Source organism: Vulpes lagopus, chromosome 5 (genome assembly GCF_018345385.1).
Source record: "Vulpes lagopus strain Blue_001 chromosome 5, ASM1834538v1, whole genome shotgun sequence".
In the NCBI taxonomy this organism is placed as follows: Eukaryota; Metazoa; Chordata; class Mammalia; order Carnivora; family Canidae; genus Vulpes; species Vulpes lagopus.
The window spans coordinates 62072097-62099350 of NC_054828.1; the positions used below are offsets into that span (position 1 = coordinate 62072097).

Genomic DNA, 27254 nt, shown 5'->3' on the forward strand with positions numbered 1-27254 from the left:
ACCTGAATGAGACCATGTGTGTAAGCTGCCTGACATAATGACGACACTGCAGGCACCTGCCTTTCGCTTAACAAGTGGCATGCCCCCAAAATGTACAAGTACACTGAGCAAGGACTCGGAAACATTTAAAATCCTACCAAGTGTGACTCCTATATCCCCTGAACTTCATAAATACATACTTAGTACCAGGAGATTCACATTATTAAAAGTGCAGATTCTGGCTGGCTCAGACTGTAGAGCACATGGCTCTGAATCTCGGGATTGTGAGTTCAAGCCTCATGTTAGTTGTGGAGATTACTTAAAAAATCTTAAATTTAAAAAAAAAAGGGGGATGCCTAGGTGGCTCAGCAGTTGAGCATCTGCCTTCGGCTCAGGGGTGTGATCCTGGGATCTGTATCCGGCTCCCTTCGAGGAGCCTGCTTCTCCCTCTGCCTCTGTCTCTGCCTCTTTCTGTGTGTCTCTCATGAATAAATAACTAAATCTTTTTTAAAAAATAAAAATAAATACAATTAAAATTAGAAGTACAGATTCTAGAGCTAGGATTCCTGGGTTCAAAATCAGGCCCCTCCACATACTTACTGAGTGACATTGGGCAATTCACTTAACTTCTCTGTGGCTCAGTTCCCACATCTGTAAAATGGGGATGAGAACAGTACCGACATAACATGATGCTGGATAAGGACTAAATGAATTAGTTTCACATCTTGAGTGCTGAGAGCTACGCTGGTTCACAGTGCGGAATCTCAGAAAAGACCAGACGGATAAATTCTGATCCTACACATACTGGATAGTTGGGAGTAAAACCAGAATCTCTTCTGTTCCTCCTGCCCCGTAACTAAGCACTAACACAAAGGTGACTATAACTAACTCAGCCCACAGTAAAGTGCTACACTTAAATCCCATGAACTAGTTATACCGGTAACTGGACTCTCCCACCCAGAGAAACTATCAAAGTTCAAAGAGCGTCAGGCATAGAATAGGTTGGAAATATAGGGCTGCAGAAAGATATAGATATTGGGGAGAAATGAAAAGATAAGTAAACGGTGCACCAAATCCCCAGCGGACTCACTTATTTGCCCAGCTGAAAAGCAGTGTACCATAAAACAAAAGCAAAGGAGACAGCTATGTGATGTTTAAAAACACTTATACACAATAATGATCTAAATCCCTAAATCGAGAGTTGGTGGATCTTAAAAAAAAAAAAAAAAAAGTATGAAATGCGGCAAATCTCCCAGGAAACAACTTTTCATAAATGAAAAGGCTACTTAAAAGGTTTTTGAAACAAAACACTGGCAGAGATTTATTGGTTTTCTGACATGTTGTCTATGAGTACCCACTCAAGTCATTTATAGCTCTAGGAAAGAAACGTTAAAAACTTCTCTGCATCTCAACTCTAACAATTTCATCCTAATATTCCTTCCATTACCCAGAAGGTAAAATTTTAACAGTCATAATAAATTAGAAATGGGTGAAAATACCCTCCTTTTCACAGTCCTGCTACCAGTGACAAACATAAGGAACATCTATACAGTAATATGTTTGGGGGTAACAGATTTCATCACAGAATTAATTCTTGGTGAAAGGAAAGAAGTTCCATGTGTTCTTTTTTTTTTTTAAGTAGGCTCCACATTCAAAGAGGGGCTTGAACTCACGACCTTGACCTCAAAAGTCGCAGGCTCCAGGGACTGAGCCAGTCGGGTGCCCCCTATGTGTTCTGCTATTGACTATGTACTAAGTACCACAGAGATACCTTATACATATTATCTCATTTCATTTTATCATGACCCTGAAGAGTAGAACTAAATAAATACTAAGGATTCAAAAATCATCCGAATTGTGAATGTTAACCAACAAACCCAACTACCCCTCTCCCAATCTTCCTCTTCTAAGTTTCTCTCCTGCCCCTCTTCCCAATTAGAGTCCAGGGAGAGGCTGCAAAGAGTAAACCAGCCAGGACACTAGCACTGAGGAGGAGATCTACAGCCATGGAAAAGCCAGCCCCCTTCCCCAACAGAGATTCTATTGCCCCCTCCCCCAGCCATCAAGAATCAGCCAACTGAGGGATCCCTGGGTGGCGCAGCGGTTTGGCGCCTGCCTTTGGCCCAGGGCGCGATCCTGGAGACCCAGGATCAAATCCCACGTCAGGCTCTCGGTGCATGGAGCCTGCTTCTCCCTCTGCCTGTGTCTCTGCCTCTCTCTCTCTCTCTTTCTCTGTGACTATCATAAATAAATTAAAAAAATTAAAAAAAAAAAAGAATCAGCCAACTGAGATTTCAGGAAGCTAGAGCAATTCAACAAAGTTCCCAACTTTCTCTTTTGCTCATGCTTAAATATAGATGCTTCCCACATTAGAGCACAACATGGCTTAAGGCCCCCCATACCTCAAAACAGAAAAAAATGGGGAAATCACTTACTCTCCCAATTTTGCCCAGATGGCCAGCGACACTCTTAAGATGATTTCTGAACCTTCAAAAAAGACTGAATCCCAGATCTTTAAGACTGTATGGTTAGGGAGGCAGGTGGCAAAGAGAGTCAGAAACCACTGCATCGTGAAGACGTTCGTAAGTGGGGGCTCGTATCCACCTGAAATAAAACAAACACTCTGCACTTTGCAAGATATAAAAATACCCTTGTTCAATTTTCCATGTCCACCAAATACACTTCCTGACTTATTTCTTTTTATCTTTAAAGTCTGGTTCTTCCCCCCACCCCCCACCCCTTTGCTCCTTCCTCTTTTTGGAAGGACAAAGGTATGTTTGATAAGATCTCAGTAAGATGACCTTCACAAATTCTTTACGGTTATTTCAGGAATTTTTTTGAAGATTCTATTTATTTGACACACAGAGAGACAAAGAGAGCACAAGCAGCAGATATGGCAGAGAGAGAGGGAGAAGCAGGCTCTCTGCTAAGCAGGGAGCCCAACACAGGCTCCATCCCAGGAGTCCCTGGGATCATGACCTGACCCAAAAGCAGATGCTTAACTGACTGAGCCACCCAGGTGCCCTGATATTTCAGAAATCTTATCCTAGAACTTAATTAGGCTCTACCTATTGTGGAGTATTGAAAATTAAGGAGAATGTTCTCACCAAAAAAAACAGGAGAAAAAGAAAGGATTTTGGACTCTTAAAAGCAGAATTCAATTTTCAAAACCCCGGAAAGCCTACTTTATTCAAATGCCGCTGATAAAAACATTGCTCATTAAGAGATTACTTGTCTGCTTCTTAAATTATGCACAGCTCTCAGACCACAGTGGAATTAAACTAGACATCAGTAACAGAAAGAGAGCTGGAAAATCCCAAAGTATGTGGATACTAAGCAACATGAAATTTTAAAATATTTTGAAATAAACTATATATACAGCTCACACTGAGGTTTCCGAATTCACAGTAAACACGGAGCTCTCTCTTTCTTCCTATGATGGCATTAAGTATGTATTCTATGAAACGTAAAAATGGAGATATTTAAACTGATCCTTCCTCCAAGTTTGTCAGGCTATGCATTTACCCATGGATAAGCAAAAAGAGATCTATTATTCTCCTGCACTCGTCGTCTCTTCTTACCCGAGAACAAAGGAGCATCTTTGCTCAGAGACTTAGAATCTGTGGGTAGTGCTGATAGGCAAGTGCAGGACGTTTGGAGGAAAACATGGAGGCCAGGAAAGGACGTCTGACATGGGACAGGCAAGGCAGTCTATCTGGAAGCATTATGAAATCCACGCAGGTGCACAATTATACTCTGCAGCCAAATTACATAAGATTATTCAAATGGCTCAGAAGGAAATGCTGAGAGACTCCCAGGTGTCACTAGAATTTCCAGTGTACCATAATCACAGATTAGGTCCTCAAATCCTTTCATATTTTCCCAGATTGAAATGCATGGGTGGGGAACTGACAACCGTTTTACAGGAAACACAACAAACTTCTGATTATTCTTCCTGGGAAGTGCAGACAGTGGGTATAATCACAGCCACTAGCTCGGCGCTTCGGCAAGCTGGGTGATGCCCAGCAGACAGCAGTGACTCAGAGCTGCTTGCAGAGCAGAGTCTCCAACCCCAGCCTCAACCCAGTGCCTTCCCTCAGCATTCAGATTCTACCTGGGGTCCCGGGGAGCCCTTCTCCAGAAAGAGCTGGCCCATTCACCGAAATACCCTTATGATGGATAGATAAAAGAAGCATTGGGATCCCTGGGTGGCGCAGCGGTTTGGCGCCTGCCTTTGGCCCAGGGCGTGATCTTGGAGACCCGGGATCGAGTCCCACGTCGGGCTCCCGGTGCATGGAGCCTGCTTCTCCCTCTGCCTATGTCTCTGCCTCTCTCTCTGTGTGTGGTTATCATAAATAAATAAAAATTAAAAAAAAAAGCATTAAACATTTCAATCCAAAAAGACTGTTGATTTAGCACCTAAAACTTAATGAAAATACATGTTCCTCTCTACATAGCCTCCATGGTTCAGGCAAAACTACAGTCTGTGAAACTGTACTGGAATTCAGTTTTTTTAAACTCCTATGGATGGATGCCAGCATAGAGCAGTTTAACTAGATGGTAAGGCATGGACACCAGTGTTCTTCTAGAGGGCAATATGTCATTTTAGGTGTTGATCTGATACCAGTAAAGTATTAGGTTCTTGACTGACTTGGCCACTTGACCATGGCCCTATGATTTTTTTTCAGCTGTTTCTGTTCTCTACCAATCTATTTCATTGTACCAAACGCCCACTAACAGAAATACCTGAAAACAAGTATTTCCGCTCAAGGTTTAGGCTCAGATGTACAGTGGAATCAAGGAAGTAAAATATTTTCAAAGGTATAATGGCACTGAGTCATCACTACCTCCACTTTCCTTGTTTGCAGTTCTCTGAAGAGTATCCAGGTGCTGAGATAATTCAGGGAGCTTCAGTCTCAAGAGATCTCTGAAGACAGCCATATCCACAGACAAAGCCCGGAGATTATTAACAAAATAGCTTTCAGGAAGTACCTTATCAATAAGGTAAATCATGATCTGAAGAAAAAGATAAAAAATAAGATTGCTTCCTAAAGACTGGGATCCCAACATGCCCTAAATAGAAAGGACATATTCAAAAAATGCAGTTAGCCAAGCACACCATCCTTCAAAACATGTCAATATCAAATGTTCTGGATTTTCAAGGCTCATCTCCATGCTGGGCAAGGAGTGAGTGGCATAATTATTAAAGTATTATTAAAGTAACTCAGACCCACAGGCCACTGCTGTCAAAAGTTTCTAGATAAGCCACTAGACCTGAGTTCACCCCATAAGTAGCTGTGCTTGCACAACCCTCAGCCTTACTCAGAAGTCATGGAGCACATGCTCCACCAGCGGCCAGCAGGAATCTCAATACTGACTCCCTGATGTGAGCACAGTTTCACAACCTTTATATGAAAACCAAGAGCTGAACCACCATAAAACACCCCAACTAAAGCCAGTCTCAAGATTCACTTAGCCTCAACCTGGTTATTAAAACTAAGAGTGGCTTTGGGTCCATTTTCCTCTCCCAGGAGAATACAACAAGGCTTTGTTTGAACAAATGGTACTTTGAAAATCTGGCTTTCTTTCATAAGATGGTCTCATAAATTCTTCAAATTACTATTTTCACTCTTACTTTTCTATTTGTGTTACCTTTGCAAAGATGTCAAGAACCACTAGAATGATCCAGCAAAACACAAGAGTTCTATATGTCAATCCCTGGCCCTTTCCCTGTCAGCCTGTATACCCTGCTATGCTGTCCTCCCTAGAAGGCCACTCACTCCCCAGAGTACAGGGAAAACAAAATTAAGAATCAAGTCAGAGCCAGCCCCATAGGGTAGTCTCATAGTTTAATTTTCAATCTAAAACAAAACTCTATACTCTAAGAAAATTATCTCCCAGACCAGACAAAGGCCCATTTCTCCCTCATCCCTGGCTTTTAATTTCTACTTTTTTAGGGTCAGAGTTTTGACTAAGTTATAATAAGGGTTGCGCCATACTCTTGAGAAGGTCCCTCTGAGACCTTTAATACAAGAGCGGGCAGGTGGAGCTTAGCAATGAAGGGAGTATAGAATATTCCATCTGTGGAGGGAAGAAGGACCTAGAGAGATTGATGCCATTTGATGGGGAGTGCAGATCTCCAGCAGAGCAGGGTGCCCTAGTGGGGACCTTGTACTTTATGAGTAAGGAGAAGAGGGATTTACAGGATGACACAGGCACAATTTAAAGGTAATAGTCTATTATTGCACTTTTTATCTAAGGATTTAATACTGAGAGAGATACTTAAACTTCTCTGAAGAAATCATGATCTCCCAAACGAAAACAAGAAACAAGAAAAACAAATTTTCAATTATCACAGTAATTCTTGTGACACAATGAAATTCTCTGTCCAAAGGCATTGCAAAGTCTGACAGGACATCAGAGACAGGCTGGGTGGAATGTTAGGTATGTCACTCCACCCACTAATATATTTCAAAAGCCCCACATTAGATGAAAGAAAAGAAAAGAAAGAAAAGAAAAGAAAAGAAGAAAGAAAAGAAAGAAAGAAGAAAGAAAGAAAGAAAGAAAGAAAGAAAGAAAGAAAGAAAGAAAGAAAGAAAGAAAGAAAGAAAAATAATGGCAATAGAGCAAAAACAGTCTCTTCAACAAATGGTGCTGGAACAAATGGATATCCACATGGCAAAAAATAAATCTAGACACAAACCTTACACCTTTCACAACAAATGGACTCAAAATCGATGGCAGACCTAAATGCAAAATGTAAAACTATAAATCTCTTAGGAGATAGCATATCCCAGAGCCCCTGGGTATGGTGATGATGACCTTTCAGGTACAACAGCAAGGACACGATCCATGAAAGAAATCATTGGCAAGCTAGATTTCTTTAAAATTAAAAACTTTGGTTTTGGGAAAGACAATGTCAAGAGAATAAGAGGACAAGCCACAGCCTGGGAGAAAATATTTGCGAAAGACATATCTGATTAAAGACTGTTATCCAAAATATACAAAGAACTCTTAAGACTCAAAATAATGACTAAAAATGGACCAAAAACTTTAAGAGGTGCCTTGCCAAAGATGTATTCAGTGGCAAATAAGCATAGGAAAAGATGCTTCACATCATCCATCATCAAAGCAACCCAAATTCAAACGAGGTAACACCGCACACCTATTAGAACCGTCAAAATCTGGAATGCTCACAGCACCAAATGCTGACAAGGATGTGGGGCAATAGGAATTCTTATACATTGCTGGCAGGAATGCAAAACTGGATAGTCACTTTGGAAGACAGATTGGCAGCTTCTTACAAAACTAAATATACTCTTATCATACGATCCGGCAATCACACCCATTGGTATTTACCCAAAGGAGCTGAAAACTCATGTCCACACAAAAACCTGCACACAGATGCTTATAGCAGCTATATTCATATCTGCCAAAACTTGGAAGCAACAGAGATGTCCTTCAACAGGTGAATGAATAAACAAACTATGAACATGCAGACAATGGAACATTATTCAGCACTAAAAATAAATGAGCCACCAAGCCATGAAAAGACATGAAGGAAGCTAAATGCATCTTACTAAGTGAAAGAAACCAATCTGAAAAGGCTACATATTGTATGATTCCAACTATATGACATTCTGGAAAAGGCAAGACTGTAGAGACAGTAAAAATATCAGTGGTTGCCAGGGGTAAGGGCAGGGGAGAGGAATAAGCAGAGCACAGGGGATCATTAGGCCAGTGAACACACTCTGTATGAATATTAAAATGATGAATACATGTCATTAAACATTTGTCTAACCCACAGAATGTACAACACTAAGGGTGAATCGTAAACTATGCACTTTAGGTGATTACAACATGTCGATATAGGTTCATGGACTGTAACAAATGTACCTCTGGTGGGGGATGTGTGGGGGCAGGGGGCATATGGAAAATCTCTGTATGTTCCTCTCAATTTTGCTATGAACCTCAAACTGCTCTAAAAAATTATGTATTTTTTAAAAAGTAAATAATGAAGGAGCTTCAAAGTTTTACGTAGTTAAAAAGTTACCAAGACAAAAACAGTAAGTGCTCAAAAGCATGCAAAATGGTTTACCTACTTCTCAAATAAACTATATATTTGCCTAATAATTAAAATTTGCAGAGGACAAAATAGCTGCTGAAAAACACTGACGTCCAATACTTCCCTTTGCCTCTGAAGTGACTCTTCATGAATCCAATCTTCCTCTGCATATTCAATGTCTAACCACAAGATTCTGAAATGATGATGATGTCATTTCATTTCATGGAGATCATTTTCTTAGAGGCAGAAATATAAATATTCAGTTCCTCAGCTTTATCTCATCCATATTTTGTGTGTGCATTTTTAGTTTCTCAAGGAGTTTCTTTTATGATTTGATTGGCATGTATATCCCTTCCCCCAGACCTTTCTACTTCACCTCCTAACCTGAATTGCTTATTCCAACTCTTCAACAGAACGGTTCTCATTTTATAGTCACAAAAATTACATCTGAAAAGAAAAAATCAACTAAAGCTGATAGACTGAGTAAATAAAAGGCTTAATAAAAAATGTTTTAAACTTATATTTTTTATTTATCACTGGCTCTCCACTCCCCCACTTATTTGATGAACAAGTAGTTTCAGAGCTTTTTCCTTAAATACAGGGACAGAAAAAGTGAAAGGGTGAATACAGATTGAGATTAGGCCAGACTGGGTTTATAGTTAATTCCACCATGATGCATATACAACTAGGAGGAACATTTGTTTGTTTTTCCATAGGACATTAGTCAGTGACTGGGAATATCACTAAGGTATTGACCATAATCAAACACAAAGCTGGGGTTGGGGAGGCTCTTGAATACAAAGACTAAGTACCCATCCCATCCATCACAAAGCATTGCAATCAACAGCAGTTTGAGAGTTCAGATAAGAATTAGCAATCCCATATTGCCCCAAGCTAATAAGGGAATAGCCATCCTGTGCATGTGTTCATTTCTCATAAAGATTATTTCTGGTGACTAACAGACTCATATTCCAATTTATAAGCTTAAATTGCTTGTGAACCATCTCAAAATGTTTCTAGAATTTTTTTTTTTTACTAATAATAGTTGCAGGCATTGAAGGTTAAAAGATAATAAAATATAATTTGCTTCCATAACCTATCTCCATGCAAATACCTTCCATGGTATATATACTCACTCTCAGCCTAACCTCCTCCATAGCTTGCCCCATAGATGAAATGGTAAAGGAACCCAATAAGAAGATCCAACCAACCAGAATTACACATAACTTGTGTAGTAGGCAATTTCTAACATGACACCCCATGACCTCTGCCTCTTAGTAGTCATATCCTTATACAAGCCCTTCCCCTTGAATAAGAGCTGGACCTAGTGACTGGCTTCTAATGAATAGAATATGGCAAAAATGACGGAATACAACATCTGTAACTTAATCTCTCCTGCCTTGCTCATTCCCTTTTATTCTCTTACTCTGAGGGATGCCAATCACCTTGTTGTGAGATGGAGACATGGCAAAGGACTAAAAAAGGTCTCCAGCCAACAGGCAGCCAGGAACATAGGCCCTCAATCCAGCCGCTTGTGAGGGATTAAATGTTACCAACAACCACATGGACTTGGAAGTGAATGCTGTCCCCAACTGAGCCTTCAGATGAGGCTGCAGACACAGCCAACAGTTTGGATGCCACAACAATAGGACTTTGAGCCAGCTAAGTCACACCCAGATTCCTGACTCAAAGAAACTGTGAGGTAAATCATGTTTGCTACTTTAAGCAGCTAAATCATGACACAGCTGTGAAGAATAATTAATATGATTAGTATTCAGCTTGCTTTAAAAATGTGTTTTACAAGTGGGACAAAAAACATAATCATTCTTCTCACAACTGGCAGCTACATGAGTTGGTCACTTGACCTGGCTGTAATATGGAAGAAATGGTGATTATGGGTCATTACAAAAGTGTAGAAAACACCCTGGAAGGAGGTGGGACATCAGGGACGAGGAATTATAGTTCCAATACTTCACTCTCAGAAGAATTTCAATTGCCCTCTCCAGAGCCTCTTACTCACTTTCAGTGCATCCCCTTCATTGCCTTCCACTACTTCCAGAATTAGAGCAGCCAAGATGTTAAAGCCTTGGCAGTATCCAACATTCTTGTTCCACCGGGCGTAGGCCAACAGGACCCGTTTTAACACAACCCTGTCCTGCTCAGCCTCCTGGCCACAGTAAGAACTGCAGCCCGTGCGGTGAAGATCCTGAAGAAGGCAAACAAAAGTTTTTTAAATGGTTCTTCATATTCTCTCCAAAAAAAAAAAAAAAACCTTTAGTTATAACTTTGCCTCAGCATTAAATAGAATCAGATTATCAACCTGAATTTTAGTTTTTAAAAATGTTTATGGGGGCAGCCCCAGTGGCGCAGCAGTTTAGCGCTGCCTGCAGCCTGGGGTATGATCCTGGAGACCCGGGATCGAGTCCCGCATCGGGCTTTCTGCATGGAGCCTGCTTCTCCCTCCGCCTGTGTCTCTGCCTCTCTCTTCGCTCTCTCTGAATGAATGAATAAATATATCTTTAAAAAAACAAAAAATAAAAAAATAAATAAAAATAAAAATGTTTATGGGCCAAAGCAATTTTTTAAATTTTCTTTTTCTAATGTTTTCTATTTTGCTAAGATACATTTTTCCCCCCAGTTTTATTGAGATCTAGTTAACTAAAGGACATTTTCAAGAGGAATTTCGGACAGGCAAATTTTCTAACTTTATAATTTTGGGCAGCCCCAGTGGCACAGTGGTTTAGCGCCCACCTGCAGCCCAGGGCGTGATCCTGGAGACGTGGGATCAAGTCCCACGTCAGGCTCCAGCATGGAGCCTGCTTCTTCCTCTGCCTGTGTCTGCCTCTCTCTCTCTCTCTCTCTCTCTCTCTCTGTCTCTCATGAATAAATAAAAATCTTAAAAGAAAAAAAAGTTTTGTCCTACCTTTATAATTTTCTGCCAAAATTTAAAATGTTTCCAGAATTAATACCAAAGGGACACAGTATTAACAAAAATTACATTATAATTCCATACAAATTGACAGTTTCTTTTAATACTATGTCTCAGATAAAACAAAAGTCATTTCAACACATGACTTCAACACATGATAGATGCTAACATTACTCCTTTCTCTGAAACACAATATAATATTTAGCTATCAAAACTCAAAATAATATGAAGGAGCAAAACTAAAATAGCAAAAAATGCAATCTGTACTACAGAGAGACAGAAAAATCATTCTGTTCAAGACAGAAGAATCTATCCAAACTGTTTTAAATTTTGTATAAAAAATACAGAAACATTTGTTGTGCTTTAATATTTAATTAGGGCAATACATGTAATTTAATAACTAAGCAGAGACTACAATTTTCAGGAGCTAATGTCATTTTACTGACACAGCATTCACTTCAATGAGGAAAATGAAGGATCCTCTTAATAACATGATTGTTATAAAATGTATATTACCTTAACTCACAATTTAAACAGAAAATATTTCAAACATGGACTACTTCATCACTGAGAAACACTCCTGAAATTCCAAATAAACAGTTGAAATATGGATAGTGCACAAGCTTTTAAAACATACAAAATAAAATTTCCTAATTGTTTTTAACATGTGTCTGAAACAGACCAAGTCAGATCACAAAGTAACTCCTTTCCATTAGTACTCCTCACAAAAAAAAAGTATCCTCAAATCTGTCAAAACCTTAGCCAAACTCTGGTGGCCAAAATTTATAGGAGACAATGTTCCTTTTAAAACCCCAGCTTAGCCTTACGTTGTAATAAACTCATATAAAATCAAAAGCCAGGGATCCCTGGGTGGCGCAGCGGTTTGGCGCCTGCCTTTGGCCCAGGGCGCGATCCTGGAGATCCGGGATCGAATCCCACGTCGGGCTCCCGGTGCATGGAGCCTGCTTCTCCCTCTGCCTGTGTCTCTGCCTCTCTCTCTCTCTCTCTCTGTGACTATCATAAATAAATAAAAATTAAAAAAAAAAAATTTAAAAAAAAAAAAAAAATCAAAAGCCAATCTTAAAAAAAAAAAAAAAAAAAGTGGGCACCTGAGTGGCTCACCCAGTTAAGTGACTGACTCTTGGTGTCATCTCCAGTCGTGACCTCAGAGCCATGAGATGGAGTGGAGCCCTGAATCGAGCTAAGCACAGAGCCCACTTGGGACTCTCTCTCCCTCTCCCTCTTCCCTTCCTCCCTGCTCTCTCTTCTTCTCCCTCAAATAAATAATCTTTAAAAAAATCAAATCAAATAATTAAAACCCATGTGCTGGAAATTTATGTAAGAGAACAATAGTGGGACTGAATTGAATCAGCAACCTTGGCTGTTGGCAACAGGCCCTAATCAATTGTAATAATCCCAGTAGGCAAACCACAGCTGCCTCCACAGTTGGCTTGAACCCTTGACCATCTGGTTTTAAGTAGACTCATCAGTCAATCTATCTTCATAAATTGGCAGTTAAGAAATTATCAGAGACCCCAACAAGAACCTAATTATTCTAACATGATATATACTTAACTTTAAATTTCCCACTCTGTAACTTTTATGTAAAAATCTAGCTAAGAGGGCAGCCCCGGTGGCGCAGCGGTTTAGCGCCACCTGCAGCCCAGGGCGTGATCCTGGAGACCCGGGATAAAGTCCCACGTCGTGCTCCCTGCATGGAGCCTGCTTCTCACTCTGTGTCTCTGCCTCTCTCTCTCTAGCTGTGTCTCTATGAATAAATAAATAAAATCTTTAAAAAAAAAATCTAGCTAAGAGCACTGACCCATGCTAAAGGAAAAGAAATTTCAATCTCCTATCAAGTGAACAGAAGATGAATAGAAACATTTTCTTCTTACTGCCAACATATAAATTAATGAAAACAAAACATAGTCAAAGTTCCCATTAAGAGGCTGTTAACTAACAGAATAAGAAAGCAGGAAATATATGGACATTCAGACCATAAGGTTTGATCCTCTGTCCAGGGAACATCTGGATCCTAGAAACCTCCTTCTAAGTCAGGACAACAGGCCAAACTCAGGGGCCTTACCTTGACTATTTGAATTCCCATTGAGTCATCATCAGGATTACTCCTTTCATTGAAAGTGAAGCGCATGGTTTTGTCCCAGTCAATAGCTATACTGTGCAAATAATGATCTGCCAAGGTCAACCAAACCTGAAATATTAATAAAAAAGAATACCAAAGTAAAATATATAGTTTCACTTTTATTAAAAAATAATTATTGCATCTGATGAAAAATGAGAGCTGATCCTAGACCAAATATAGCCCACTATTCATTTCAACTTTCATTGACATGTTTGCTAATTGCACCACTTAAGGCCTTTCATTTATTCTTTCCATTAACATTTGTTGAGCTTCTACTATGCACCAAGCAATGATCCAGCCATTAGAAATCCTGTTAAGAAACAAAAAAAATCTTTAACTCTTATTTGAGTTCACTGATTAGCTATATCATCTTCTGAGCTTGCTATAGTTGGCTTTGAATTCTCTCGGTACTTGTACAAGAGCTACCTGGTCATTCATGGAGAATGGGTCTTCTTTCACCACGGAGTAGCCTGTGCCTTTAAATCATCCCTCAATCTCTCTCTCACAACACACAGGTGGGGCCCCATAATGAATCACTTTTTTTAAGAGAGTCACTGGGTATTTTTATTCTGTTGATCACTTTATCCTGAAAAGCGGTTTCTGTAAGATTTCTCATGTATATTTTGAAGAACCGCCAATGTTCAAATGCAAGGGGCATTAAGACTAGGTTCATAAGTGAATATACCAAGGAAGCACGTCGAGTTTTAGCATCTGAACATACTTTAGCAGGATTAACACTGATCAATATCTCCAGCCAGAATTTTGTCCCAAGCATCAGAATCATATACCTTATATTCATAACAGGAATCCATGTCAACTCAGCCTTCAGAATAAACTGAGAATCTGATCCCTTTTCTCCACCTCCATCACTGCAACCCTGATCCACATCTTGCCTGAATTATCTCAAGTCTCCCACTGATCTCCCTGCTTCTGCCCTTGTCCCTCCTATTATTAAGCTGGAGAGGTCCATTTAAAATATAAGTGTTATCATGTTACTCCCCAGCTCAAAACTTCCCAATGCTTCTCTCTTCCCATCTCAGACTGGGTAAAGGTCCTACTATGGCCCATAAGGTCTCCATGATCTGTCATCCCCCTCTCTCCATGCATACCCCTGAGATGCCCTTACCTGAGGGTGTTTCCTCTGTTTGAGGTGCTCTTCCCCCAGGTAGCTGCCTCCTCCGGGCTCACTTCCACATCTAGGCCCTATTCAAATGTCACCTTGCTATTTAAAATTCCACCTCCTTACCTCCATTCCTCCACTCTGCTCTCATTTCTTTCTCTGCTTTATTTTTATGCATGGCACTTATCATCATCTCACATACTTTATATTGAATTCATTGTAAGCTCCATGAGGACAAAAACTTTGGTTTTATCCTCCCATTCCTGTATCCTCAGTACCTGAAACAGTACCTTGGCACAGAATACATAATCAATAAATGCTTATTAAATGAATAAATAATGAAAAGAGACAGCTTTTGAATTACTAAATCTAGAATATCCTTTTGGACATTTCAGACATTTTAAAGAGGAACAGAATGCTGATCTTTTGTATTTTAGCCCTAGGAATCCTTCTCACCTTTCTCCTCCATTCCTTTGGTATTCCTGTTGATAGCCTGGCAACTGCCTTGAGAGCATCATACCACTAGGAACACAGAAGAAACATTGGCAAAGTTAGAATATTGACCTGGATAAGCACTTTCAAACCTTTTTCCCATTTCGACCTCCAGAGAGTATGATAAAACTTGTACAGCACACGGAGGTAAACAGAGCTTCTTTCAGCCAGGCTCCAAGTCCTATGCACTCCCCACCTTAGGTACTCTTAACACACCTATGACCCATGTGCACACACAGGGTTGGGAAGCTAGTTCAGAAACAAAAACATGTATTATGGATTCAAAATCATAGATATTCGGTTCTTATAATTTTTTCACAACATGCACCATTAATTGAAAGTACAAAATTTTTCATTGCAGATATAAACCCAGGCCACTTGCAGGCTCATTATTTATCTGTAATTTTAAAAACTGACTCACCTAATATGTATCAAAGTACATGTTAATTTTCCCACTTTGAGGACGTATCTCAGTGTATCTTGTATATATACCCCCAAATAAGAGTATTTTCAAAACCAAAAATAAAGTTACCTGCTGAAAACCATTTTGACCTAAAGATGGCTCAAGAGTGAACTTCAACTTTGTGTCAACTCCTAGAAGAAAAATACATAACTGTTATTTTGGAAAAAAATAAGTTAGATCAAAAATAAAAATAAAAATTAACCTGATTCTACTGAGTCATAAAATTTTTAAAACATATATTTTTATTAAATTTTAGTCCATTTTGTTAAGTAGATTCTTTAAATAGAAAAATAGCCTATGGCCATTAGGATGGTGGCTTCCACAGTTGTCTGAAATAGTGTAAAAAAAAAAAAAATGACACCACAGGTTTGGAGTCACTCAGATCCCCACTCCACTTTGGTTCCTAGTGTCAAATTATTTAATTTGTCTCAGTCTCAATTTTTTTTTTTTTTGAGAGAAAGAGAACACATTAATGCATGTGTACATGGGAGGTGGGGGCAGAGAGGGAAAGAGAAAGAATCTTTTAAGATTTTATTTACTCATGAGAAAAAGAAAGAGAAAGAGAAAGAGAGAGAGAGAGAGATGTAGAGACCCATGCAGAGGAAAAAGCAGGCTCATGCAGGAAGCCCGACGTGGGATTCGATCCCAGGTCTCCAGAATCATGCCCTGGGCCAAAGGCGGCACTAAACCACTGAGCCACCCAGGCTGCCCCATGAGAAAGAATCTTAAGCAGGCTCCACACCTAGAGCAGTGCCCAGGCGGGCCAGATCTCAGGACTGTGAGATCAAGACCTGAGCCGAAACCAAGAGTTGGTCTCTTAATTGACTGAGCCACCCAGGTGCCCCTCAATTCATCTTTAAAGTGTGGGTAATAATATCTTTCTCAGTGGATTGTTATTTATGAAACTTAGGAAGAGAGATCTCTCCTTACAGAATTTGTTTTCTAAGACATGTGCATGGACTAAGTGTACGAAAGAAACTTCTGTGAAATGTTAAAAGTTATCAAAACAACATCACCACCTTCTCACTTGTGGAATAATCCACCTCAACAATCTTATTTGGAGATTTTCATGTATCTTAAAATTCTGTCATGATACACTTGCTCATTGATGATAAAACATTTGGTATTTTTAATCATAGACTACAAGCTAAAAATATAACTGATCTCTAATTCCAAGTTATCTACGACTTTAAATAAACTTCTTTGATTCCAATCCCAAATGTATGGGAGAAGAAAATAAATAGAATATATCAAGACAATGTGTTTATAATATACAAAGACTATATGCTATATTCATATTGAGCTTTTATTCAGAATTCCATGTTAGAAGTATGTGCTGTTGTTCTTGAAGTGAAATTAATGACAGTTTTTATTCCCATGTAAGTTTTATTTAGAATAATATAATCAAATCTGAAAAACATGGTTTTTTTTCTACAATTTCAAAATCAATTAAATTATATTTCAAGTCACTTGTTTTTCTTTCCCCCAATTCACTTTTTAAAAAAAACTTTACTTAAAAATTCAAAGATCAAGATATACCAAACATTATTAATAGCATTCAGTTTTATAATTTATGATTGTCATTCATGACAATATTTTTGCTTCTAAGATGTTGATTGCAGATTAGGCATACTGAAAGCCTCCCCACAACCTCCACTACTTAGGAGTTGGTATGGAGATAGAAACGATCTTCAGAATTTAAAATTACAATAATAAAGTAGATTTGTTCTTATATATATATATATATATAGAGAGAGAGAGAGAGAGAGTGTGTGTGTGTGTGTGTGTGTGTGTGTGTGTGTGTGTCAAGCTGGAAAGATGTATATGATTTGCCCAAGCCCATGACAGTACGCAGAATCCCTTCTTGGGAGTCCCGGGAGAGTACTGTGAACACAAGATTTCTAAAGTCAAGCTGTGGTACAGAATCCCAGGCATCCAATCAATGCCCTGATAGGTCTTTTCAAAGCTTCAGTCCACTAGCTTATTCTGCCCAAATAAAGATCTCCTTCTCCAAGGGTATATCAAGTACCCCCGCCGCAAATTCTCATCTGTGTGAGATGGTTTCAATGAAGTCCTGCTTCACTGCACAGCAATGACACAAGGGCCACAAGAGTGCCTCCAGCTGGAGCCAAGGATTCAGGGCACCAGGAGAAACACGCGTCGCTCTACGGTTGCTGTCCAGATGCCCGGTGCTGAACGGAGGAGCAGATAGTCATGACTTCTGCTCTGTTGGAACAACGGCAAGAGAACAAGTCCCGCGCTGACTTATTTCAACCGAAATAAGCTAAAAAGCTTATTAAAGCTTTTTTATTAAAGCTTAAGCTAAAAGCTCCGAACTCCCTGTGTGTATGATCAAATACGCAACCTCTGCTTTTTTTTTTTTTTTTAAGAACACCTGCTGGGCATCAGGTGCTGAAAACCGACTGGGGTTAGTCTAAACCACAACTATTTTCTCATGATCTAAAGTGAGTCACAGGATTTAACCGGAATTGATCATTCACCACCTGCATGCGCTCGCTGAAATCAGGTCATTTTCTCCCCTTTTCTTCTAAATTGAGTAAGGGAGGGGGAGAAGGTTTATGTTTCATCTGATAGCCAAGGGCTGTTCCGGATTCAGAAACACAAAACACTTTTAACGTGGGAAGGAGTTTCCTTTTTTCTTTTTCTTTTTTAAAGGGTAAAGGAAACGGTGAATAAATACTACAGTCTCTGCAATCAGACACTTCCTTGCGGGGGGGGGGGGGGGGACAAAGAAACCACCAGGTCCGTAAAGGCAGTCACGCGTCCCACCCTTTGGGGTTGCGCGCCTCGTCAGGTTCTCCCCGGCAGCTTGGGGATGAGCAGGTCCCCGACGGCGCAGGGAGGCAGGGGCCGGGGGGGGGGGGCAAGCCTGGAACCCCCTGCGGGTGTCACCCTGGGGACCGGCGAGCGCTGAGCACCGGGGAGAAAACAGCCGGCTCCCTCTGCGGCCACGCGGTTGCCAGAAAGCTCCGTGCCCATCAGACCCCAGGGAGGGGCGCCGGGCGGTGCAGCAGGCGCGGAGCTGCGCAGCCTAGAGGAGCAGGGACGCGGACACCCCGCCGGGCAGCATAAAGGGCCCGGCCTAGCACGCACCGCGCGCCCGAGCTCCGGCTACCAGAACGGGGGTCTCCACTTGCAGGAGGGTTTCCTACCCACCCCCACGCGGGCCCGCGGAACAGACGCTCCGGGCGCTCCCGCCGCGCACACCTTCAGGGAAATGCACCCGGTGTTCCCTTCGCGGCCGCTGCCTTCCCCTCCAGCCCCGAGCATCCAACCGGCGCCTCCCTCCTCCTCCCACGCGGCTTCCTGCGAGCCCGGAGCACAGCGGGCTGCGCGGCCTCGGGTGGCCCGGGAGCCGCCGCCGCCGCCCCCCCCGCCCCCGGCCGGGCGGGCAGGGCCGAGCGCAGCCCCAGCCGGGGCCGGGGCCGGGGCCGGGGCCGGGGCCGGGGCCGGGGCCGGGGCCGGGGCCGGGGCCGGGCGCGCACAGGCCGCGGGGTCGGGACCCGGAGCAGCGGGGCCTCCCGGCCTTGGGAGGTCGCTGCCCGCGCGCAGGCCTCGGTCCGCGCTCTTCCCTCCCAGGCCGACCCCGCCCGCCGGCGCGGAGCCCCGGTAGCCCGCACCCGGGAGCGGATGGAGAGGTGGGGGGTGGAGGGGGTGGAGGGGGGTGGAGGGGGGTGGAGGGGGTGGGGGGGGTGGAGGGGGTGGGGGGGGTGGAGGGCAGGGGGGCCCGGCGCCGGGGCGCCCCGCCACGCTGCAGCGCCGCGTCGGCAGCCCCGGGTCCTCACCCGGCTCCAGGGTGCAGAGCAGCCGGGGCGCGGTCCGGGAAATGCAGCTGCGCTTCTTGAGCACATTGCTGAGGATGGTGCCCACGCCGCCGCCGCCCTGCCGCTTCAGGCATCTCCCTCCGCGCCTCAGGGAGCCGCTCAGCTTGTCCTGCCGCATCCGGGAGCGCCCCGGGCTCGGGCGCGGCCGCGGGCCGCCTGGGGTCCCGCCGGCCTCGGCGAGTCGGCTCCGGCGAGGGGCGCGCGGGGCGCGGAGGGCGCGGGGAGCCGCGGGCGCCGCGGGAGGAGCGGAGCGCGGGGCGGCGGAGCGCGGGGCGGCGGGCGGGCATCTGCAGTGCGGAGCCCGCGCGGCTGGGGCGGGGAAGGGGGCGGGGGACGGAGGCGGCGCGCCCGCCCCCAAGCCCCGCATCACTGCGCGCGGGCGGGGCGGCCTGGCGCGGCGGGGCCCGAGCGCAGCCGGCGGAGCACCTGCGCCCCGGGCCGCCAGCAGCGGCGGCGGCGGCAGCAGCAGCGGGGGGAGGTCCCTGTGCCCTCCCAGACCTGGGCCGGGCTGCGGGGGCGCAGCATCCCGGAGGGGCAGGTGCCCACCTCGCCACAGCGCCGGAGAGGACAGGTGCGGCCCGAGGCGGGGAGGCCGGCGCTCGGGGACGCGCGAGCTTCAGCCGCTCCGTGCCCGGCCCTTTCCTGGCGGCCCAGAGAGGCATGGAAGGCGTGGAAAACAAAAATACTGGTGGTTTCCCTTGGAAGGATAGGCTTCAACAAAAGAATCTATGCAGGTGTTCACATATAAAAGTGTTCTTTTTTTTTTTTTTTTTTAAGGGCTTCCTAAAAAATAGAAAAATAAAAATTTAAAAAGGGGGGGGGGGCTTGCTAGTCTCTCCAGCCGGAGACGTCGGTAGTGTAGAACTATTCACTATCATTAACTGTTCAAAACCGAACAACAAACAAAAAGTCATTCTTAAGCTAGGATATTAACTAATGGAATATGAATCACTAAAAAATGGATGAGGAAATAAGGAAGGAAGGGATATGGAAGGGAATACAGAGACATGTGTATTTGCTATGTTTGGAAAAGGAACACTACATGGGTAAGTGTTTACTGATACAAAAAGTATTTACATGAGAAGGAACGTGTGGAAGAAAGAGACATGGAAAACTGAGGTTTTCTGGATGTTCCTTGTATACGGTTTGGACTCTGGAATAACATATTTTTAAAAAAATGAAAATGAGTGGAAATAAATGAACCTAACTGAAAAGCCTATTGATGGCACAAGAATACAGGAAAAAAAACCTTGTAAGTTGCTTTAGAATACAGTATTATGACGACTGTACATCCATGGTGGTATATATTCCAAGGGCAAATAAAACTGCAAAGACACCTTAACTGTCAACAAGTAGCATTACTGTAATCTGTGATATTGATGCTGTTTTTTAATTCCTATGTACACTACAGAATAAAGGAAATAATTATGTTAATGTCAAAAGGAACCAAAATCTTTTCAGGGTGACAAAATATTTTTTAAGATTTTATTTATTTATTCATGAGAGACACGGAGAGAGAGAGGCAGAGACACAGGCAGAGGGAGAAGCAGGCTCCATGCTGGGAGCCTGATGTGGGACTTGATCCCAGGACTCCAGGATCATGCCCTGGGCAGAAGGCAGGTGCTAAACTACTGAGCCACCCAGGGATCCCCAGAGTGACAAAATATAAGTATACAAAGAAATTAAGGTTTTCTTAAAATCCTACAATATTATATTTAAATTGGAAATATCAGTATAAACTCATCTCTTTTTTTATTTCAAAAATACATACACAGTTGATCCTTGAACAAGGAACAATGAGAGAGTTAGAGGTGCAAATCTTCTCCCTTCCCCTCCCATAGTAGAAAATCTGCAAATAAATTTTGACCTTCCAAAAACCTTACTAACAGCCTGCTATTCACCAGAACCCTAACCAATAACATAAACAGTCAATTACTGCATATTTGGATGGGGCACCTGGCTGGCTCAGTTGGTAGAGCATATGACTCTTGATCTCAGGGTTGTGAGTTCAAGCCCCATATTGTGTGTGGATATTACTTAAAAAATTTTTTTAAAATCTTAAAAACCACATATTTGGCATGGTCTGTGTATTACATATGTATTCTTAGAATAAAGTAAGTTAGAGAAAAAAATCTTAAGCAAATCATACAGAAGAGAAAATGCATTTACAGTACTTCTCCAAAAAAATCCACTTATAAAAGAACCCATGCAGTCCATGTAGTTCAAACCCATGTTGTTCAAGGGTCAACTGTATATCCACTAAGTAGGTTTAGAACTAAGGACAACTCAGCAGCAGTGAATACCCGCAGTGCCCAGGTTGTGGTCTCTAAAAAAGCATCCCCCACTAAAAAGAACCAGGGCTCCTTTGAAGTGTGACTGATTCTAGGTCTGAGCCAGCAAAAAGTACAAGATGAGCCTGAACCATTTTGATGAGCTAAGGAAGTGCTCCAAGACTAATGGGGTCATGTCAAAAGGACCTAAGAGCCACATGAATAGGCCACTATTGGTCAAAGATGGAAATTTTTGAGCATCAAAAACAATGGCTGCTATTGATCGAAAGGTATTGAGTATTTTTAAAAAGGATTCCTAATGATACTCTGAAAGAGCTGGAAAAGAAGTCATTCTTACGACTCTGGCATACTTATTGGGAATCAGTACATCTGGGCTTTATGAAGTAGCCCCAGAATTTGAGGACGATGTCAGAAATGATACGACTCTATGCATGAAATATACATTTTATGTATAAGAATCAGTTAAAATGAGATTGTTAATCTGTGAAAGTAAACCCGGCTCAGACGCAACATATAAGCTACTCAGGTATGCCAGCCCCACCAGAGGGAAAGTGCTCTGAAAAGGCAATACCCTGCCTCATCACTTGAGAAGATGAAGTCATTGTTTCACTCGGTCATGATTAACTGTTTGGTTTAGATTTCCCAACATTTTATACCCAGCTCGGGTACAAAAATGTATCCTTCATCAGCCTGATGATTTCATAGTTTCAGTACTTGTTCATTTCTTTAGCTTTCTCTTAATTTTAACAAGATGTCCATTGACTATTCCAGCCTGTTATTGCTGAGAACAATATGAGAGCATATGACACAAAGAGAACTGATGTTTAACTCTGGCCAATTTTTTAGAGGGCACCACAGGCCCCTGGGGGTGAAGATGGTGATTAATGGCCAGTGTCAAAGGAAGAGACCTGGAAGGAGACAGAAAATCCAAGAAAACAAGCTGGTATCTGCATGCACAATCTCGTCTTCCAGAGCTCTCATCTGCTCAAACCTTAGAGGGTTTTGTGTTCTCTTTCAACAAGAGAAGCTATTCACACTCCGTTTCCAACACTGGGCCAGCAGGAAAGACTGCCTCAGCAGCCAAGAGGAGGAGCAATAAACTCTGCTAAGATACTGCCTCTGAAGTAGAAAGGACATGGAGCTCCCACAGCTGGTGGACATGTGCCACTCAGACCATCATCCCCCCTCCCTTTGGCTCAGACTCCATGCTCACCAAGCAAACAGTGTCATCTGACTTCCCCATAGATTTTGCTGCAAAGGAGAAAATGTACTGACCTGTTAGCACCGCAGTCAATACTCCTGAATTCACTCAACTCTCAGTGAGCTGAAAAAAAATCAAACTTCTGGACTGCCAAAACTGAATCTAGACCCTAGATTGCCAAGCCACCTAGATCTGTCATGGCTGACCAAAAGCCCTCTCCTTGAAGCTCTTCTTCAGTTGCAATACTTTTTTTTGCTATCAGTCACAGGGGCTTGTTGATAAAAATTCCATTTCATCTCAGATTTATTAGAAGGAAAAACTGACTCTTAAAAAAAAAAAGTTTCTGGGCACCTGAGTGGCTCAGTCAGTTAAGTGTCTGACTCTTGATCTCCAGCCTAGGTCTTGATCTCTACTTAGAAAAGAAAAGAAGGGATCCCTGGGTGGCGCAGCGGTTTAGCACCTGCCTTTGGCCCAGGGCGTGATCCTGGAGACCCAGGATCGAATCCCACGTCAGGCTCCCTGCATGGAGCCTGCTTCTCCCTCTGCCTATGTCTCTGCCTCTCTCTCTCTCTCTGTGATGACTATCATAAATAAATAAAATTAAAAAAAAAAAAAAGAAAAGAAAAGTTTCCTTAAAAACTTCCCATTCTAAAGTACATGGAAATTGAAAACAGAAAAAAAAAGAGGGGGGGCTTGAAAGTTTCTACTATTATACCAATAAATAGCAAGGGAATTAAATAACATAATTCTGTTTACATTGGCGAGGAAAGCCAAGATTGCCAACTTTTATAGCAAACAGATAATTAAACAAGCACTAAAATACAATGGTCCAAACGCAGTCATGGCACAAGCCTAGTATTACACTTATTATGACTCATAGTTTCTTATTCATGTCTGGAATATTGTTTTCTAGAAGCAAGAGATGTCACCTGAAGTCAACTTGCAGTGGAAACAATGCCAGCATAGACTTTGCTTGAAGCTCTCAGGTGGTAATATTTCCAGCCAAGGCCAACTGCACATGCCTCTTTTCTAGTCAAGTGATCTTTATGAAACATATAAAATCAGTGAATTCACATTTGGGCACACCGTATCTTGGCACAGTCTGGAGAAATTACAATTTAAGCTGAATTTGGGGAAAGGAAGGCTCAGCGAAAACCTCACACTGGCTGAGAATCTTACTTGGATTGCCAAAGGAACAGCCTGCATGCCTCACACAGTCGGATCCCCATGGGACATCCCCAGAGATGGAAGTTCCCAGGCTGACCCAAGAAGTAGGAGTCATTTGGCTACCTCTGCACCTCAGGCCTATGAGCTGGGAGTGAGGCTTCCTTGAGAGCAAACTATTCCTTTAATGGGAGAAGGAGGAAAAGGTCAGAAGGAACAAAAAGCCCCACTTCAGGAATAAAAGCTCTGTCCCAAGGGGCTTCCAGACAGAAATCAGGTCTGTGACTTCTGTGGTTTCCTAACACTGTTATTTTTGTTTAACAGTAAAATCTTAAAATAAAAAGGAGCTACGTGCTTATCTTCAGGGACTGAACAGAACAAGGAGTGACAATTACCAAGAGAAAAAGCCCTGGGAGCCTGCTTTGAGGAGAGAGAAGAACCACAGGGAGCTGGCTTGCTCAGGGGGGAAATGGCCCTGGAACTCATCCTGACAGCTGGCAGGTGTTCAGGAACATACAAGTTTCTGAGGGTCAGTAGAGATCTTACCAGAGAGCAGGTCTAGTGTGTCTCCCACTGGGCAGACCTGGGGGTGGGGCTACATCTTTGCAACCCCACCAGTGAGAAAGGTAAGGGTCTGGTGGCCTCAAGCCACTTTTCTCTCCCCACAACTTTTGGAGGTCTGTGAGCAAATCCTGAATAGTAAAAATAACATCTCCCCTAAAGGGACAGTAACTGTGGCCAGAGCTGTAGGAAGCTGATACTCTGCTCAGACCTACCTAAAAGTACGGCCTTAATAAGTAGTTCCCGCTGCCCATTATCCAGGACGAGAAGCCCACACACTATGAGCTCATGGTGATGGGCTTAATAATCATTTTCCCCTCGTGAAAGAGGCACAGAGGCAGGGCAGTAGGAAGATACTGAGGGGGAAGAAAAACCTGACAATTATCTGACACATCACCTTACGTACTGGGAACATTTTTTCTTTTGTATGATTTTCTCCCTCCAGTCATAAAAACCGATTTCCCTATTTAAATACAGGCATCCTGGGGCGCCTGGGGGGCTCAGTCAGTTAGGCATCTGCCTTCAGCTCAGGTCATGATCCCAGGATCCTGGGATTGAGCCCCACATCAGGCTCCCTGCTCAATGGAGAGTCTGCTTCTCCCTCTGCCTCTGTCCCTCCCCCTGCTCATGCTTTCTCTGTCTCTCTCTCTCTCTCTCTCTCTCTCTCTCAAACAAATATGAATAAATAAATACAGGCATCCTTGAAGACCATCGGGGTAGCTTTTGTATTTTGTTTAATTTAGACAAAGTATTCCACCAAACACAAAACAGAAAGCTTCTAAATCCCAATACCAAATCAACTCAGCACTGCCTCCTACCCCGAGAGTCCCTGTCAATGTTTTCCCAGGACCATTCCTTTTAATTGGATATTTTCAAGAACAAAACCACTCCTAACATTTCCCCCCATCCTGAACACATTCAAATATCTTGAATGAAGTATTTTCAGAATAACCAGTTTTATCTACAGACCAGAAATTTTTAAATTAAAAACTGGTATAATAATTTAATTCACAAGGAGAGTTGAAGTCCCATTTCAGGTTACCAGACTGGAAATGTACTTAAAATCCTACAGCCAGGCAGGTCCACATAACCTCAGATACACAGCTAACCCCAAGTTTTAGAAATCCTCCTATTATTCCTCTTGGCCTGTTATTTTCTGTGAAGTGATTTCTTGCCTCAAAATAATTGATACTTACTTAATACTACTTAAGGTAGGTTTACTTCACCATATAAAGACCTTCTTATATTTCTTTTGTTCATTTATTTTTTTAAAGATTTTACTTATTTATTTATGAAAGACACACAGAGAGAGGCAGAGACACAGGCAGAGGGAGAAGCAGGCTCCATGCAGGGAGCCTGACGCGGGACTCGATCCCAGGACTCTGGGATCATGCTCTGGGCCGAAGGCAGCACTAAACTGCTGAGCCACCCAGGCTGCCCTCTTTTGTTCATTTATTCACTCATGAAATAAACATTTATTTGTCAACTGCTTTTGGAAAGATATTGTGCTATGGTCTGTGGGAAATAAAAGTATGAATTTAGTACATTCCCTAACCTCAAGGAACTTACAGTTTACTGAAGGAGAGACAAAGTGGGTAGGCATGGAGTCTGCGTGGGATTCTCTCTCTCTCTCTCTTTCTCTCTCTCTCTTTCTCTCTCTCTCTCTCTCTCTCATAAAATATTCTGTATTTATTTAAGATTTTATTTATTTGACAGAGAGAGCCAAAGCAGGGGAAGTGGCAGGCAGAGGGAGAGGGAGAAGCAGGCTCCTCGCTGAGTAGGGAGCCCAACGTGGGGGGACCCCCGGGGATCATGGCCTGAGCCGAAGGCAGATGCTTAACCGACTGAGCCACCCAGGCGCCCCACTCTGTAAGTATTTAAACTACTATGTGAGTACTTGGAGGGATAGCATGATCTTTACCTCTTCCAGGGCTTTATTTCATTGAGCTATTACGTTTCGAGAAGCCAAGGACAAAGCTCATCTCTGCTCTTACAATTGTGGTATTTGGCTCTCTGCCTCTCCATCAAGGTGGACAAGAAGACTTAGACCATTACTTTAGAAGATGAAATCATTGTTCAACCTAGTCATGACTAACTACTTAGCTTAGCCTTCCCAACCTTTTGTGCCAAACCAGCCTAAGATTCCTTTGGCCCAGTCAAGGGATATGAAAGGAGACGGTTTCTGTTACCTCTTGATGCAAATTAATGTAGCTTAGAAATATATGTTCATAGAGAAGGGAAGGGTCATGACTTTCAAAAGAATGCACTTAATTTTGATGGCGAGAAGAGAGAAGTAGCAGAAGGAGAGATGAGAATGGCATTAAGTTTGGCTTGGCTGGCCTGGGAGCCTCAGATCACGCTGAGAGAAGCAGCGGAAAGTACAGACTGGGGGTTTACCACAAAGATACAGATGCAATGAAACGCTGAGACACCTGCACCCCGATGTTTCTAGCAGCAATGTCCACAATAGCCAAACTGTGGAAGGCGCCTCGGTGTCCATCGAAAGATGATGGATAAAGAAGCTGTGGTCTATGTATACAATGGAATATGACTCAGCCATTAGAAACGACAAATACCCACCATTTGTTTCGACATGGATGGAACTGGGGGTATTATGCTGAGTGAAGTAAGTCAATCGGAGAAGGACAAACATTATATGGTCTCATTCACATTTGGGGAATATAAAAATTAGTGAAAGGGAATAAAAGGGGAAAGGAGAGAAAATGAGTAGGAAAAATCGGAGAGGGTGACAAAACATGAGACTCCTAACACTGGGAAAAGAACTAGGGGTGGTGGAAGGGGAGGTGGGCGGGGGGTGGGGGTGACTGGGTGATGGGCACTGAGGGGGGCACTTGGCGGATGAGCACTGCGTGTTATGCTATATGTTATAAAATTGAACTCCAATAAAAAAAATTAATAATTTTTTTTAAAGACATGGGAAAAAAATTCTAATGCCCAGACTCAGTAGCTCAATGTCCTTGGGCAAGTTTCTTAATTCCTG

The 27254-nt window shown here is 42.7% G+C and overlaps 1 protein-coding gene across 7 annotated transcripts in view; it reads right to left on the reverse strand.

The window, feature by feature from the left end:
* TBC1D30 (TBC1 domain family member 30) overlaps positions 1-27254 on the reverse strand; it is an 85728-nt gene that overhangs the window by 20694 nt on the left and 37780 nt on the right. For 3 of the 7 annotated variants that reach the window (XM_041755759.1, XM_041755755.1, XM_041755754.1), the window contains exons 1-7: positions 18998-19178; positions 15261-15322; positions 14693-14758; positions 13060-13185; positions 10065-10250; positions 4827-4995; positions 2415-2583 (exon numbers count right to left, since the gene is read on the reverse strand). In XM_041755759.1, coding sequence (XP_041611693.1) covers positions 2415-2583; positions 4827-4995; positions 10065-10250; positions 13060-13185; positions 14693-14758; positions 15261-15322; positions 18998-19154 — 935 coding nt within the window. In that variant the 5' untranslated portion in view covers positions 19155-19178. Of the gene's footprint in view, positions 1-2414; positions 2584-4826; positions 4996-10064; positions 10251-13059; positions 13186-14692; positions 14759-15260; positions 15323-18997; positions 19182-27254 lie in introns of those variants that run through there. The other 4 variants (XM_041755758.1, XM_041755757.1, XM_041755756.1 and 1 more) reach the window with 4 other exon arrangements.